This window comes from Pelophylax lessonae, assembly GCF_965119305.1.
Source record: "Pelophylax lessonae genome assembly, chromosome: 7".
Classification (NCBI taxonomy): domain Eukaryota; kingdom Metazoa; phylum Chordata; class Amphibia; order Anura; family Ranidae; genus Pelophylax; species Pelophylax lessonae.
Window position 1 is genome coordinate 75,479,701 of NC_138774.1, and position 17,645 is coordinate 75,497,345.

Sequence of the window (17,645 nt, forward strand, 5' to 3'; positions counted from 1 at the left end):
CTTCCACTACCATTTCTATGCTGATGACACCCAAATCTACCTCTCTACCCCTCAGCTCACCCCATCAGTCTCCTCCCGCATCACTGATCTACTAACAGACATATCAGCCTGGATGTCTCACCACTTCCTCAAACTGAATCTATCTAAAGCCGAGCTCATAATATTTCCTCCTCTACGTGCCCCTTCCCCGGAATTCTCTGTCAAGATCAATGGAACAACTATTAGTCCTTCCACACATGCCAGGGTGCTAGGGGTAACCTTGGACTCTGCACTGTCCTTTCAGGCTCACATCCAATCCCTGTCCAAATCATGCCGCCTTCACCTCCGCAACATTGCTAGAATACGGCCCTTTTTAACCAATGACACCACCAAGCTTTTAATTCACGCCCTGGTTATCTCTCGCCTCGACTATTGCAACTCCCTCCTCATTGGATTACCCTTACATAGATTATCCCCCCTTCAATCCATAATGAATGCTGCTGCAAGACTTATCCACCTTACCAACCGTTCAGTTCAAAGTGCTAACAATAGCCTACAAAGCCATCCACAACTCTGCCCCCAGCTACATCACTAACCTGATCTCACAATATCAACCTAGCCGCTCTCTTCGGTCCTCCCAAGACCTCCTGCTCTCTAGCTCCCTTGTCACCTCTTCCCATGCTCGCCTCCAGGATTTCTCCAGAGCTTCTCCCATTCTTTGGAACTCTCTACCCCAATCTGTCCGACTGTCCCCTAATCTATCCATCTTTAGACGATCCCTGAAAACCCTTCTCTTTAAAGAAGCCTACCCGTCTACTAACTAATAACGCTGTTTCACTTGCTCCATCAGCTCATCCCCCACAGCTATTGCCTTTTGTATTAATTGACCCTCCCTTTTAGATTGTAAGCTCTAACGAGCAGGGCCCTCTGATTCCTTTTGTTCCAAATTGTAGTGTAACTGTAATGTCTGCCCTCATTTTGTTAAGCGCAAACTGTTGGCGCTATATAAATCCTTTATAATAATAAAAAAAAATAATAATAATTTGCATTTTTTTATGTTGCTTGTACGTGCAACTTTTTGTCAAACTCATATCTTCAGGAAAAAATACACTGAAATAGTTTTGTTACGCATAGATACAATTTAAGCTCCCAGAGCAATCTTACATTACATTCAGAAGCTGGCTAAACAAATCAGTAACAAGCTCATGACTGCTACTGCAGTTTTTTTTTTAACCCCCTCCACAAATGTTTGCTCATATGGACCAGAAGGTGGCAGTGTTGCATTGTTGTGCTTTCTCTTTGCTGGTTTAGGATACAGTAAAGTTCTGGAGCTTTATACATAGAAAAAAACATCCCACAGGATCAAATGTACTAACTCCCTTTACAACTCCGTTGTAATACAGGAACTGTTAGAGGGAATAGAAGTATCTTAGGTGTTGCTTTATTATAATAAGACATCTTTTATTCTGTTGGCAGAGATTCTGCAGAGCTGGTCACTGCAACAGGATGGTCCTCTCTCCAAGTTGCTGATCTTCAGGATTCCCTGTGCACAGCGTGCAGCAGAACTGCGGTGTCCTTGGGATGGTGAAGGTTCTAACAAGATTTTTCAGTTAATGGTTATTTTCTGTATTGTTATATTGTAACTGTGCACTTTATTCATAGATGCTTGCAGTGAACATACCTTTAAGGAGGAGTACAGCGTCCTGGTGACCAGTACTATAGAGCTGTCTGCTGTTTATAGGTCAGTTCTTCCCTTCATGTTGTGTGTTTTTGTTAATTCTAATTTAATTGAGGTTTTCAACGTTTTTCTTTTTAATAAAGAACAGGCCTACCAAAAGGCCAAATTACAATTCGACATGGTACAGTAACAAGGTACAAAGAGATCAGATATCAAACGGTCCTGGCATAATGTGTATACCACATGAGAGTAAGGACGTTTTGTACCAAGTGACTTATCAAATGTATATATACAATCTTTATGACCATATAAAACATGTAATGGGCAGAAAAAACAATAAATTAAAAGTACAACTGTACCACGCTGTGTGTTACATGCAGTGGATGTATGTGTGTGTGTGTATATATATATATGTGTGTGTGTGTGTGTGTGTGTGTGTGTATATATATATATATATATATATATATATATATATATATATATATATATATAATTACAGTTGTGCTCATAAGTTTACATACCCTGGCAGAATTTATGATTTCTTGGCTATTTTTCAGAGAATATAAATAACACAAACTTTTCTTTCACTCATGGTTAGTGTTTGGCTGAAGCCATTTATTATCAATCAACTGTGTTTACTCTTTGTAAATCATAATAACAGAAGCTACTCAAATGACCCTGATCAAAAGTTTACATACCCCAGTTCTTAATACTGTGTAATGCCCCCTTTAACATCAATGACAGCTTGAAGTATTTTGTGGTATTTGTGGATGAGGCTCTTTATCTTCTCAGATGGTAAAGCTGCCCATTCTTCCTGGCAAAAAGCCTCCATTTCCTGTAAATTCTTGGGCTGTCTTGCATGAACTGCACGTTTGGGATCTCCCCAGAGTGGCTCAATGATATTGAGGTTAGGAGACTGAGATGGACACTCCAGAACCTTCACTTTATTCTGCTGTAGCTAATGACAGGTCAGCTTGGCCTTGTGTTTAGGATCATTGTCATGTTGGAATGTCCAAGTACGTCCCATGCGCATCTTCCGGGCTGATGAATGCAAATTTTCCTCCAGTATTTTTTGATAACATACTGCATTCATCTTTCCATCAATTCTGACCAAATTTCCTGTGCCTTTGTAGCTCACACATCCCCAAAACATCAGCTATCCACCTCCATGTTTCACAGTAGGAATGGTGTACCTTTCATTATAGGCCTTGTTGACTCCTCTCCAAATGTAGATATTATGGTTGTGCCAAAAAAGCTGAATTTTGGTCTCATCACTCCAAATGACTTTGTGCCAGAAGGTTTGAGGCTGGTCTCTGTGCTGTTTGGTGCATTGTAAGCAGGATACTTTGTGGCGTTTGCGTAGTAATGGCTTTCTTCTGGCGACTCGACCATGCAGCCCATCTTTCTTCAAGTGCCTCCTTATTGTGCATCTTGAAACAGCCACACCACGTTTTCAGAGAGTCCTTTATTTCCCCTGAAGTTATTTGTGGGTTTTTCTTTGCATCCCGAACAATTTTCCTGGCAGTTGTGGCTGAAATTTTAGTTGGTCTACCTGACCGTGGTTTGGTTTCAACAGAACCCCTCATTTTCCACTTCTTGATTAGAGTTTGAACACCGCTGATTGGCATTCTCAGTTCTTTGGATATCTTTTTATATCCCTTTTCCTTTTTTATACAGTTCAACTATCTTTTTCCGCAGATCCTTTGACAATTCTTTTTCTTTTCCCATGACTCAGAATCCAGAAACGTCAGTGCAGCACTGGATGAAAGATGCAAGGGTCTGTCAGGAGTCCAGAAACTCATTGACCTTTTATACACACACACTAATTACAAGCAAACAGATCACAGGTGAGGATGGTTACCTTTAACCACTTCAGCCCCGGAAGGTTTTACCTCCTTAATGACCAGGCCATTTTTTGCAATTCAGCACTGCATTGCTTTAACTGACATTTGCAAGGTAGTGCGACACTGTACCCAAATACAATTGATGTCTTTTTTTTTCACACAAATAGAGCTTTCTTTTGGTGGTATTTGATCAAATCTGCGGTTTTTAGATTTTGCGCTATAAACAAAAAAAGAGCGACAATTTCGAAAAAAAAAAACAATATGTTTTACTTTCTGCTATAAAACATTCCCAATAAAAAAAATTAGTTTTTTTTTTTACTTTAGGCCAATTTGTATTCTGCTACATATTTTTGGTAAAAAAAAATCCCAAAAAAGAATATTTTTGGACTTTTTTTTTTTTTGCTTTTGTTTTTTAGTAATGGCGACGATTAGCGATTTTTAGAGGGACTGCGACATTGCAGCGGACAAAAAATGACACTAAGTGACACTTTTTGGGAACCAGTGACACCAATACAGTGATCAGTTCTAAATAATATGCACTGTTACTGTAAAAATGACCCTGGCAGGGAAGGGGTTAATACTAAGGGTGATCAAGGGGTTAAGTATGAGCCTAAATTGTGCTTTCTAACTGTGGGGGGGGGGGGGGGTGGAGGGTTCGGTGACAGGCACACAGAGATTGGTGTTTCAGCTTAGCTGAGACACACAATCTCATTGTGCCTGTCTGACAGGAGAGCCGCCTGCTTTGTTTACATAGGTAGTTTCTCTGAAAATCGCAGGAGGCCGGTGGCGATCGGGCCCGCTCCTCCGGTGGTCTGGCTCCCGCTGTGTCTAATCACAGCGGGAGCACAGCTCCGGCGGTACGTGCATGCCACCGAAATCGTTTGTGCAGAATTATGTAGATCTACGTGATTATGCGCAGCCGTGCCGCCATGCCACAGTAAATCTGCGTGGGACGGTCGACAAGTGGTTAATAGCCATTCAAACCCCTTTGTGTCATCTTGTGTGCATGTTATCAGGCCAAAATCACCAGGGTAGGTAAACGTTTTATCAGGTTCATTTGGGTAGTTTCTGTTGTCATTATGATTTTAAAAAAAAGTAAACACAGTTGATTGATTAATAAATGTCTTCAGCCAAACACTAACCATGAGTGAAAGAAAAGTTTCTGTGTTGTCATTCATATTCTCGGAAAATGGCCAAGAAATCATAAATTCTGCCAGGATATGTAAACTCGTGAGCACAACTGTGTGTGTGTGTGTGTGTGTGTGTGTATAATATATATATGTGTGTGTGTATATGTATGTATGTATGTGTGTGTATGTATGTATATATATATATATATATAATCTAAGAAAAGTGAGTACACCCCTCACATTTTTGTAAATATTTTATTATATCTTTTCCTGTGACAACACTGAAGAAATGACACTTTGCTAGAATGTAAAGTAGTGAGTGTACAGCTTGTATAACAGTGTACATTTGCTGTCCCCTCAAAATAACTCAACACACAGCCGTTAATGTTTAAACTGCTGGAAACAAAAGTGAGTACACCCCTAAGTTAAAATGTACAAATTGGGCCCAATTGGTCATTTTCTCTCTCCGGTGTCATGTGACTCAGTGTTACAAGGTCTCAGGTGTGAACGGGGAGCAGGTGTGTTAAATTTGGTGTTATCGCTCTCACTCTCATACTGGTCACTGGAAGTTCAACATGACACCTCATGGCAAAGAACTCTGAGTATCTGAAAAAAATAATTGTTGCTCTACATAAAGATGGCCTAGGCTATAGGAAGATTGGCAAGACCCTGAAACTGAGCTGCAGCATGGTGGCCAAGACCATGCAGCGGTTTACCAGGAGAGGTTCCACTCAGAACAGGCCTTGCCATGGTCGACCAAAGAAGTTGAGTGCACGTGCTCAGCGTCATATCCAGAGGTTGTCTTTGCTCAGACCTGTCAGTGCTCAGACCATACACCGCACACTGCATCAAATTAGTCTGCATGGCTGTCATCCCAGAAGGAACCCTTTTCTAAAGATGATGCACAAGAAAGCCCACAAACAGTTTTCTGAAGACATGCAGGCTAAGGACATGGAATACTGGAACCATGTCCTGTGGTCAGATGAGACCAAGATAAACGTATTTGGTTCAGATGATGTTAAGCATGTGTGGCGGCAACCAGGTGAGGAGTACAAAGACAAGTGTGTCTTGCCTACAGTCAAGCATGGTGGTGGGAGCGTCATGGTCTGGGGCTGCATGAGTGCTGCTGGCACTGGGGAGCTACAGTTCATTGAGGGAACCATGAATGCCAACATGTACTGTGACATGCTTAAGCAGAGCATGATCCCTCTCTTCTGAGACTGGGCCACAGGGCAGTATTCCAACATACATAACGACCCAAAACACACCTTCAAGACGGCCACTACCTTGCTAAAGAAGCTGAGGGTAAATGGACTTGCTAAGCATGTCTCCAGACCTATTGAGCATCTGTGGGGCATCTTCAAACGGAAGGTGGAGGAGTGCAAGGTCTCTAACATACACCAGCTCTGTGATGTCATCATAGAGGAGTAGAAGAGGACTCCAGTGGCAACCTGTTATCTCCATGCCCAAGAGGGTCAAGGCAGTGCTGGAAAATATTGGTGACCACACACAATATTGACACTTTGAGCCCAATCTGGACATTTTCACTTAGGGGTGTACTCACTTTTGTTGCCAGTGGTTTAGCCATTAATAGCTGTGTGGTGAGTTATTTTGAGGGGACAGCAAATTTACATTGTTATACAAGCTTTACACTCACTACTTTACTTTTGTGAGATACTGTGTGTGTGTGTATATGTGTATATATATAATATAATATTATAACTTCATGTGATATCTGTACTATATAGCAGATGCATATGTACTCAGGTCATGATACACATATGGCATTTTAAACATTTGTCTTTTTATCTTTGTACCAATAAAATGTGACTCATTACTACAATATTATAGGATGTGTTTCCAGACACCTTTGTCCAATCTTTGAAAGGTGTCTGTTCTTGGATCACTTCCTCCCAAATGTTATATTGCACACATTTAATAATATACTGCTTTTCCTACAGTGACCATTTGTGCCACAATTCTATTCACTGTTTTAAGCCTTATGCACATGGGCAATTTGGCCCCTGTGCGTCATATTCCCGCATGTTTGGGCATCTGGGCAGCACAGGTGCCAAGTACAGCATCGCTGTCAGCAGCCTATCCAAACCTGTGACAGGTTAAAGTACGCCACAGCTGGATGCTGTACCTTGCTTTACTCATGTATATCACTGTATGTGTTCACCGACCTATGCCCAGGATGCAGGAAATCTCCATTCCGGGCATTAATCCTTGAATGCATACAGCCGTAAAAGAAAGTACTACTCAGTACAGCATCCAGCTGCCATGTATTTCAGCCTGCTGGCAGTGGAGCTGGATGCTGCGCCTGTTCCCCCCTCATGCCCAAAAACACAGCCCCTGTACATGTAGTCAAAATAGGCCAAACAGCTAATAATACATCTCTCTGTTAAACTTCAGCAACTGTGAAATCTTTAGTATCATGTTAATTTTTTATGAATGTTATTACATATGCTATTTTATATATTTATTAATATCATCTATATGTTTATTTACACTGCATTGCGAAAGTATTCGGCCCCCTTGAACTTTTCGATCTTTTGCCACATTTCAGGCTTCAAACATAAAGATATAAAACTGTATTTTTTTTTTTTTAAGAATCAACAACAAGTGGGACACAATCATGAAGTGGAACGAAATTTATTGGATATTTCAAACTTTTTTAACAAATAAAAAACTGAAAAATTGGGCGTGCAAAATTATTCAGCCCCCTTAAGTTAATGCTTTGTAGCGCCACCTTTTGCTGCGATTACAGCTGTAAGTCGCTTGGGGTATGTCTCTATCAGTTTTGCACATCGAGAGACCGAAATTTTTGCCCATTCCTCCTTGCAAAACAGCTCGAGCTCAGTGAGGTTGGATGGAGAGCATTTGTGAACAGCAGTTTAAGTTCTTTCCACAGATTCTCGATTGGATTCAGGTCTGGACTTTGACTTGGCCATTCTAACACCTGGATATGTTTATTTGTGAACCATTCCATTGTAGATTTTGCTTTGTTTTGGATCATTGTCTTGTTGGAAGACAAATCTCCGCCCCAGTCTCAGGTCTTTTGCAGACTCCATCAGGTTTTCTTCCAGAATGGTCCTGTATTTGGCTCCATCCATCTTCCCATCAATTTTAACCATCTTCCCTGTCCCTGCTGAAGAAAAGCAGGCCCAAACCATGATGCTGCCACCACCATGTTTGACAGTGGGGATGGTGTGTTCAGGGTGATGAGCTGTGTTGCTTTTACGCCAAACATAACGTTTTGCATTGTTGCCAAAAAGTTTGATTTTAGTTTCATCTGACCAGAGCACCTTCTTCCACATGTTTGGTGTGTCTCCCAAGTGGCTTGTGGCAAACTTTAAACAACACTTTTTATGGATATCTTTAAGAAATGGCTTTCTTCTTGCCACTCTTCCATAAAGGCCAGATTTGTGCAGTATACGACTGATTGTTTTCCTATGGACAGAGTCTCCCACCTCAGCTGTAGATCTCTGCAGTGATCATGGGCCTCTTGGCTGCATCTCTGATCAGTCTCCTTGTATGAGCTGAAAGTTTAGATGGACGGCCAGGTCTTCGTAGATTTGCAGTGTCTGATACTCCTTCCATTTCAATATTATCGCTTGCACAGTGCTCCTTGGGATGTTTAAAGCTTGGGAAATCTTTTTGTATCCAAATCCGGCTTTAAACTTCTCCACAACAGTATCTCGGACCTGCCTGGTGTGTTCCTTGCTCTCTGCGCTTTAAACTGACCTCTGAGACTATCACAGTGCAGGTGCATTTATACGGAGACTTAATTACACACAGGTGGATTCTATTTATCATCATTAGTCATTTAGGTCAACATTGGATCATTCAGAGATCCTCACTGAACTTCTGGAGAGAGTTTGCTGCACTGAAATTAAAGGGGCTGAATAATTTTGCACGCCCAATTTTTCAATTTTTTATTTGTTATCCAATAAATTTCGTTCCACTTCATGATTGTTTCCCACTTGTTGTTGATTCTTCACAAAAAATACAGTTTTATATCTTTATGTTTGAAGCCTGAAATGTGGCAAAAGGTCAAAGTTCAAGGGGGCCGAATACTTTCGCAAAGCACTGTATAAGGCTGTACAAAAAAAAAGTGAAGATGGGCAAAGTGCAGTCATGCACTGCAGCCAATCAGAATTGCCAATCATCAGAAAGGACCGATCAGAACAATGAGAGATGATTGTTACGACTGGTTGCTTCTCTTTGCCCATTGCTTTGCCTTATTGATACTTGACTATGTAACAGTCAGCCATTGAGGCAGCTGACATCCACGAGGATCTGGGGAGTTTGATAGAAAGATGAAAGTGATTTAATGCATGTTGCTTATTTATACTGTACCTAGGGTTGCACCGATACTGTTTTTTTACTGAGTACCGATACCTTTGTGGTGCGATTTGAGCTCATACAAAATGAATAGTCTCAAATCGCAGTGCAAAGAATCATATGTGATTTAACAGGAATGCGGTGCGATTCCTGTCCGAATCCCATGCTGTTTCAATTTGTATGGGCTCAAATCGCACTGCAAAGGTATCAGTTTCTGGTATCGGAAAAAAATTTCAGAGTATGAGTGAAAATACTCGGTATCGGTGCAAGCCTAATTGTACTGATATTTCCTTTAATACTTCCCAGGAACATTCTTCAAAATGGACTCCGAGAACAGGTCCTTCTACCTGAAAGTGACCAGTTTGACAGTGTCCTTTGTGCTGTGACGGCTGATGTGGACTTTGATGGCGAGTCAGAGATTTTACTGGGAACATATGGGCAGGTGAGGCCAGGATCTTATGTTGGTTCATCTTTCTGTCCTTTTCACAGTTTTATATGAACTGTGCTGCAATATTTGTTTTTTTTTTTAATATAAATGCTATGCTACATGCTTAGCAATTCAGTAATTGTATTTTACTTCTCATCTTATCTCTGTGAAGGACACTCAGGGGTCTTGGGCTGAATGTGAATTAAATTCAAAAGCTACGGGGTTCATATAAAATATTCCTGATCTATAGATGGTGCCAAAAGAAATTACAAATCAGTATATGAATCCACTTTATCAGAATATGGCACATCCAGCATGTAAGACTGTGAAAGGCATATAAAAAAATGACTATCAGGCAAACCTTAACACGCTCTGAAAATGCATTTTGGTATCCCTCAAGTGGCAGACAAGCTGCTAAATGCACAGTTAAATACATATGTGGGCATTTTAACTTTCAGTACTTAAACTCATCATGTAATCCAGGGACCCCATACTAGATAACATAGCTAGGTCCTTTGACCTTCACTGCAGTAGCAGCATAGCTTGCTCCAAAACGAATGCACAGCTTCCTATTTGGATAGTGAAGGAGTAATAGCTATCTGGAGCTCTAAAATTTCAACCAATTTTACAAATTGCGCATCCTATATTACTGATGTTTTATTTTTCTATTAAACCTCATACATGTACTTTGTATAACCATTCTGTCTTAGTCTTTTCTTATTGGGGTGTGTGTGTGTGTGTGTGTATATATATATGTATATATATATACAGTGGGGGAAATAAATATTTGATCCCTTGCAGATTTTGTAAATTTGCCCAGAAATGAAGGGCCTATAATTTTATCATAGGTGTATTTTAAATGATAGAGATGGATTATCAACCAAAAATCCAGAAAAACATAAAGAAAATGTTATAAATTAAGTTTCAGTTCAATGAGTGAAATAAGGATTTGATCTCCAAGCAAAACATGACTTAGTACTTGGTGGAAAAACCCTTGTTGGCAAGCACAGAGGAAAGACATTTCTTGTTATCAGGTTTGCACACATCTCGGGAGGTATTTTGGTCCGCTCTTTACAGATCTTCTCTTAATCCTTAAGGTTTCTTGGCTGTTGCTTTGAAACTCGGAGTTTCAGTTCCCTCCATCATTTTCTTCTTCTTGAGCCACTCCTTTGTTGCCTTGGTGGTATGTGTTGGGTCATTGTCATGCTGGAAAACCCATCCATGATCCATCTTCAGAGTTCTGGCTGAGGGAAGAAGATTCTCATCCAATATTTTACAATGCATGGCCCCGTCCATTGGCCCCCTCCATGCTGCGGCAAAGTCGGTCTGTACTTTTAGCAGAAAAACAGCCCCAAAGCATAATGTTTCCACCTCCGTGCTTTACTTTAGGGATGGTGTTCTTGGGGTCATAGTCAGCATTTTTCTTCCTCCAAACACGTCGAGTCCCTCTCCTCAAGAAGGCACATATACAGTTCTATAGACTCAAGTGTGACCAGTGCTATGGAGTATCTGTGTATAACTGTCAGGTGTGAGCTGCCACCAACCTACCCCTGGAGATCCAGGGGTCCAATAAATAGATAAAAAGTGATGTTGATATATGGCGCTACTTGCTCTGAAAAAGTGAATGCAATGTCGTGCTTTACAATGTGTGGGAGAGTATTGGCTACATTTAGTAGTTTACCACACTCAATAATTCATAAACTCAATAAAAATATATATTTAATCAATACTATATCCCCCCCCCCCCTCCCCAATTGTTTCTCTATTGGTCTTATATTATCCTTCCCCCCCCCCCCCGCAGTGATTGTGGTAGTGAATGCGCAAAGTTTTGTGTATATCTCATCTATTCAGTGGCATACTCCCTCCATTTTTGTGTTATTTCAGAAAACATGCACATTCTATTTCCCTCCATTATATCCTGCAGCTGTATCACCTCTTCATTTTTTTGCCCATCCTGAGGAAGTATAAGTAATCCTCTTTTCTAGGTTTAAAATAATTTGTGTCTGATAGTGTAATTAAAGGTTCATTATAGTCCCAGTGATATAATCTACAAAGGCTATCCCATATCCTAAAAGTGTTCCTAGTCAGTGGATTTGTGCTATTGGCTAATTTTCGATGTGGCCCTGGAGCCCACACCATCTTGCCTAAATCAAACTTACTCTGTGCTCGTTCAATCTCCTCCCAACTCTTAACATCCTTATTATGCGTCCAATCCGCTCTTCATGCGATAGTCGTTGCCTGATAATATTTTGTAAAACCGGGTGCTGCAAGCCCCTCTGCTCTTTTTTTTCCTTAGCCAATACTGCATAAGAGATCCTGGGTCGTTTATTTGCCCAAATGTATTTTAATACCAAAGTTCCTAATTTTCTAAAATTGGCCTGGGGTAAAGTAATTGGAATCATTTGGAACATGTATATGAGCTTGGTTAAGATATTAATTTTTAATGAAATTATTCTACCCATCCTTGAGAGGGGTCTATGCCTCAAGAAGTTCAGCTGGTCCTTGACCTTATTGAGCATTGGAATATTGTTGGCCTTATACAGAGTTAAAAGATGCAGTTAAAATTATTCCCAAGTATCCTAAGTCCTCTCTACACCATACAAAAGGGATACATGAAAAAGAGATTAGAAGAATACTGAGTCCCAAAATTCCACCAATCATTGCCACATCCCTGAATATAACTGGAAAGAAAGGTTTAGACAGCAAACGCGTCCGATATGCAAAAGAGCCCTAGGCCATATATGCAAACGGACTGCGCTCTGTCATGGATATGGGACTTTGGAGGCATAGATTTGAAGGTGGTAACAAGTTAACCAGAGTACCAAAATTGTAATATTGTAGTATTTAAATAAAAATATTTTATTACAATTTTGGTCCTCTGGTTAACTTGTTACCACCTTCAAATCTATGCCTCCAAAGTCCCATATCTATGACAGAGCGCAGTCCGTTTGCATATATGGCCTAGGGCTATTTTACATATCGGACGCGTTTACCATACAAAAGGGAATTTTGGCTGTATTGCCTGCTGTTCTCTCCTTGGGATTGATCTATTCAAAATTTCCGAATTAGCTTTGTTCTTTTTAAAATTTGACATATCTACCCAGTTCCTTCAATACAATTGGTAATGTTAACCTGGGGTTGGAGATGTAAAATAGCACATTATCTGCGTACGCAGCTACCTTGTACTCCTTATTTCCCACTCTCACCCCTCTTATGTCTGCATTTTTACGAATTGCTGCCAATAGGGGTTCCAGAGCTATGACAAATATTGGGGAGAGGGGGTATCCTTGCCTCGTCCCATTAAAAAGTTCGAAGGAGGGGGAAAAACTGCAATTCACTTTAACTTTTGCCAATGGGTGGTGGTGGTAGAAGGCGGTAATCCAGCGCATCATCCTATCCCCAATACCTAGATGTCTCAACTTCTCTAGCATGAAGCCTCAGTCCACCCTGTCGAAAGCCTTTTCGGCATCTATTGACAGGAATACGGCTGGTATCCCTTCTTTTTTACCTCATGGATCAAGAATAGAGACTTAAGACAGTTGTCCCTTCTCCCGACCAGTCACAAAACCTACTTGATCAACAATGGTTTTAATCTTTCTGCTATTATTTTGGCAAAGATTTTTATGTCTGTATTCGGTAGGGAGATTGGTCTATAGCTCGTCTGAGCCATAGGATCCTTTCTCTCTTTCAGAATAAGGGTTACGTAAGTGAGCAATGATTCCTCTCGCAGATCCCCACCTCCCCTAGAACATTAAAATATTCACATAATTTAGGGACTAAAATGTTCTGAAACCTTTTATAGTACATTATCGAATATCCATCAGGACCCAAACTCTTTCCCAGGGCCATATTCTGGGGCCTCTAGGTGTCCTTACTCATCCCTAGGGACAATTGGAAAGTCCAGCCCCCAAAGATATTACCGCACTACAAGGTCTTCCTTTTCATTCTCTCTATCCTCCTCTTTTTGTCTGATGTTATAGTACTGACTATAATGATTCGAATACCCCAGCAATTTCTGGGGATGAATGCACCATTTCCCCTTTATCGTTTTTAATTTTGGGGACGAAGGATGCATTTTTTTTCCCCTCACTGCTTTTGCTAACCATTTTCCCGATTTATTTCTCCATTGATATTTTTCCTTCATAACTATATGGAATGTGCATTTTGTTTCTTGTTCCAAGAGTGCTGCTAACTCCCCTCTTTTTTTCAATTAGCTCTCGCTTCTCTGGGATACCTTTGGGCCTAGTCTGTTGTTCCAGCGCCTGACTCTCCATAAAGAGGAGATTCATCCTTTCCTTTTTTTCCCTTTTTTATCTCTGTTCCCATGCCTAATAATTTCCCCCTTATATAGGCCTTATGTGACTCCCACAGAGTAGCCCGTGTTGTTTCTGGCATATCATTAATTAAAAAAAAATCTCTCTAACTTCTGTTTAAGCTTCTCGACTACCTTTAGGATCCTGAATGAGTGAGTCATTCAGCTTCCAGCTTACTTGGATTATTTCCAGTATTAGATATTAATTTTTAACATGTATCTTTTCCTAATTGAGATCTTTTTCCACAATTTGGACATGTTTATGCACACGGAATCTCTCCTACACAGGCTGCAGCTTTTGTGGATCAATACCTCTGGTGTTCAGCACACTTTTATTGTGTGTCACTTTAAACATTTATATATGATTAATTTTATTTTTCAGCACTTCCTCACACCCGTCATGGGTATCTAGTTGAACATCACCATTCATCTATATTGGAGCTTTGTATGTGTGTATCACCAATGATTTGGATTTCAAGATTTAGGCATATTATATATATGTATATCTCTTTAAGTATATTTTTACATATATGTAGTTTTTATTCTCATTGGTGATTACCACATACTTTGTATATTGGCTTTCCCTTTTTATATAGGCCTTTTTTCTTCATAAACTTCCTTTTTGTTTTTTATATATCTCCATTTTTTTCTCTGGAGTTCACTACCCTCACCTCACAAATAAGAGATTTTTTTACATATTTTTATACATTTATATATATATATATATATATATATATATATATATATATATATATATATTTATATATATATATATATATATATATATATATATATACATATATATATACGGGTGGTATTTTACTTACCTTTATGTTCAATTTTTAATTTTTTCCATATATATATATATATATATATATATATATATATATATACAGCCTGTTTTCTGTGAGAACCCGTTGTGCACATATGTTTTTACTCTTTTATAGATGCTTGTTTAAATTCTTTATCACTTTTCCCTATTGGGATCTTATGTGTAATTAAAATGTCCTCACTGCGCTATTGCAAACAGTTCGGCATAATCATCTTTCAAGTGATTCAACATGTGTGTATCATACCACTTGATTGATGTTAATTGATTGATTTTCTTACAAATACTCGGCCGATCCTTGCAATCTCACAGTGTGGTTATGAGTAAGCGACTGGGAATGTCGTGAAACACGTCAACCTATACGTCTGCTTGTACACTGTCTGTCTTTTTGCTTTTACTTGAGGAATAAAGGAAACGATTTTTTGATTTCAACCAAACTATCAACCGGAGTGCGGTCTCACTTTTTCTACTTTCACTCATTCAGCTTCCAGGCAATTTCTCTAGGTGCCCCTGACGTCGCTTCTAACTGAACCATTACCGGCGCATTGTCAGAAAGTGAAATGGCCTTGATAGTCACGTCTTTGATAGTGGCTAACAGTTGATGTTCCATTAAGACGTTATCGATCCTTGAGTAGGACCCATGAACTAAGGAGTAATAGGTGTTATCCTTAACCTCCCACCTGTCTAATGCTCCAAACGTCCACTAACTGGCACTCCACCAGTAGTCTTTTGATTTTGTTCTGTCTTTGTGGTGGGAAGCAATAAGAACCCACCGAGGAATCCACCAGCGGATCTAAACCAATGTTGAGGTCTCCAGCTATAGTGAGGCACCCTTCCTTGAATACCATCAACCTTTTTCAGGATTTTCCTAGGAAACTTATTTGGCTCTCTGTTGGGGGAGTAGTAGAATAATCTACTCCTGTATGATGTGTGTCTCTTGTAAACATACCACGTTTGCCCCAAAATTGTGCAGTTCTTTGTTTACCTTATGCCTTTTACTAGGGGTATTCAGGCCTCTAACATTATATGACACCAAATTTGTCAAGGCCATGATTGACCAGAGGGGCAGCTGTCATATATTTTTCCCAAGTGAAGCAAAAAAAGAAACAACAAACACCCCCCAAACGAACAACCCTATCCTATTTCCCCTCCCAAGGAAGTTATCCCACCGAATCTTGTTCAGTATATGGATCTGGTGGCACTCCACTAAGTGTCACCTCTTGTGTCCATACCTTTTCAAGAAACCACCCTGACGCCTCGACCCCCCCCCCCCCACCCCAACCACTGGATGTGAAAGCCCTCTGTACCCTCCCTAACCCCCACCTCACCACCCAGGGTTTTGGATAGCGCCTCTTCCTGCCTCCGTGGGCTTCCCTAGGAGGCCATTTTACATTCTCTCCAGGAGGTGGGCTTGCTGATCTTTAACCACCCCCACTTATGTCCAGGGGGTATGTTCTTCCCACCTGAGGACTGCTAATCCACTGCGGCTCCTGCTCGTATGAGTAAAGGCGAAAGGGGGGACAAAGGGAGGCTCAGAAAGCTTAAGGACTGGCAACACAGCTCCACATCCGGTCACAGCTTTGAGCAGCCGGGCTCTCTCAGGTGCGCCTTGCTTCAGTCATTGGCAGCGATAGGGGGCTCGAGCGTTGACTCACGGCTCCAACGTTAGTGTCATCACATGTCAGGGTTCCCCCCCCCCCCCTCAAAGTTTGAGTTACTCAGATAAGGAGCATTTTAACATGGTCGTAAACTCTTAATTATACCCAATGAAGTAACTGGCCTCATGGGGTTACACAAAGATGAAACAAATCCTCTTACATAAGTTTTATCTGTTTCCAAAAGTACCTGTTTGTCTTCAGTCTTCTCTACTCCACATAATATCAAAGTTCAGAGTTTATAAAGCACGTCTGAGCTGTCAGAGAAAAGGGGAGTGTGATTTGAAATCACACTCTGCAGAGCTCAGTGAAGGGAGCTCTAAAAGCTGATTGGAGGGAAGGGACACATCCCCCTTCACACAGCATGCAGGAACAGAGCTGAGGCTGTCAATCGCAATTTGTGTCCTGGAGATCCATGCCCTGTCACTTTTTTTACCTCTTGGGTGTCAGGAAACCTTGTCAGAAGTGTCTTATGCTGATAACAGAGGAACAAAGCAGCAGAGAGAAATGACACTTGGTGCTCTGGACTGGGAAAAGTACACCCTATAGAGGGATAGGATTTGTTCATATTCCATGTCTGTGGTTTACAACCACTTTTACTCCTACTTGATTCCCCACTGCCCTTTTGCCTGGCAACGTTCTGAGAAAATACCTCTGGGCATGGACTCACACTTGATTTTTTTTCCCCACCATGCTCAAGCAGCTAATCACTAGGCTTTAAGCACTCTTACATCATGGCTGTATGAAGGTTCCTTCTGTTTAATGATAAGTAACAAAAATGTAGTTGCTTGGCTTCCAAAAGCGAATGAAGGGACAGTGAAACTCTAGAAATTAGGTACGTTCGCCATACCTTTCCTAAGCAAACCTGTTACTTTGTCTTGAATTGGCAAATATAGGTTTGCTTTAAGGCAAGTGATTGGTTGGGGGAAGGGGCAGGGTGGCGGGGCCGGAGAGGAGGAGGAAAAGCAGAACTTCATTTTTTAGGTGAAGTTCCATTTTTATAGTCTTCAAGGAAAACTTCAGTTTCCATAGGGGGATGCCAACTGTCACAAACTCACAGTCCTCTGTGAATGGAAAACTACAAGTCCCAATAGCCTTTGTGGCTGACGGCTTGTAGTTTTCAATGAACTACCAGGGCACTGTGGAGCGCTATGGTTGTTCATTGATGCTTTGTCAGATTGTATCAGCCTGCGCTGACAGGTCTGCAGGAGACCTGCATGGCACCAGCAATCTACTCATTTCTGGTGAAATGCTTTAGAGACTACAGAAAAAATAAATGCACATTTTTTTTTTACCTGCAAAAATATGCATTTATCATTTTTTGTTAAAAGGTAAAATTATCCTTTAATTGACAGCTGAAGCTGCTAGAAGGCTTTTTAGCATTAAAGCCCTTTGTTTACTGCTGGCAGATTTTTTTAAAGAGAGAGTCAGAATTTCCATTAAG

At 40.6% G+C, this 17,645-nt stretch overlaps 1 protein-coding gene across 2 annotated transcripts in view; it reads left to right on the top strand.

Annotated features, from left to right (window-relative positions):
* KPTN (kaptin, actin binding protein) overlaps positions 1-17,645 on the top strand; it is a 72,138-nt gene that overhangs the window by 27,321 nt on the left and 27,172 nt on the right. For both annotated transcript variants that reach the window (XM_082262916.1, XM_082262917.1), the window contains exons 8-10: positions 1,456-1,569; positions 1,642-1,720; positions 9,285-9,420. In XM_082262916.1, coding sequence (XP_082119042.1) covers positions 1,456-1,569; positions 1,642-1,720; positions 9,285-9,420 — 329 coding nt within the window. The remainder of the gene's footprint in view (positions 1-1,455; positions 1,570-1,641; positions 1,721-9,284; positions 9,421-17,645) is intronic.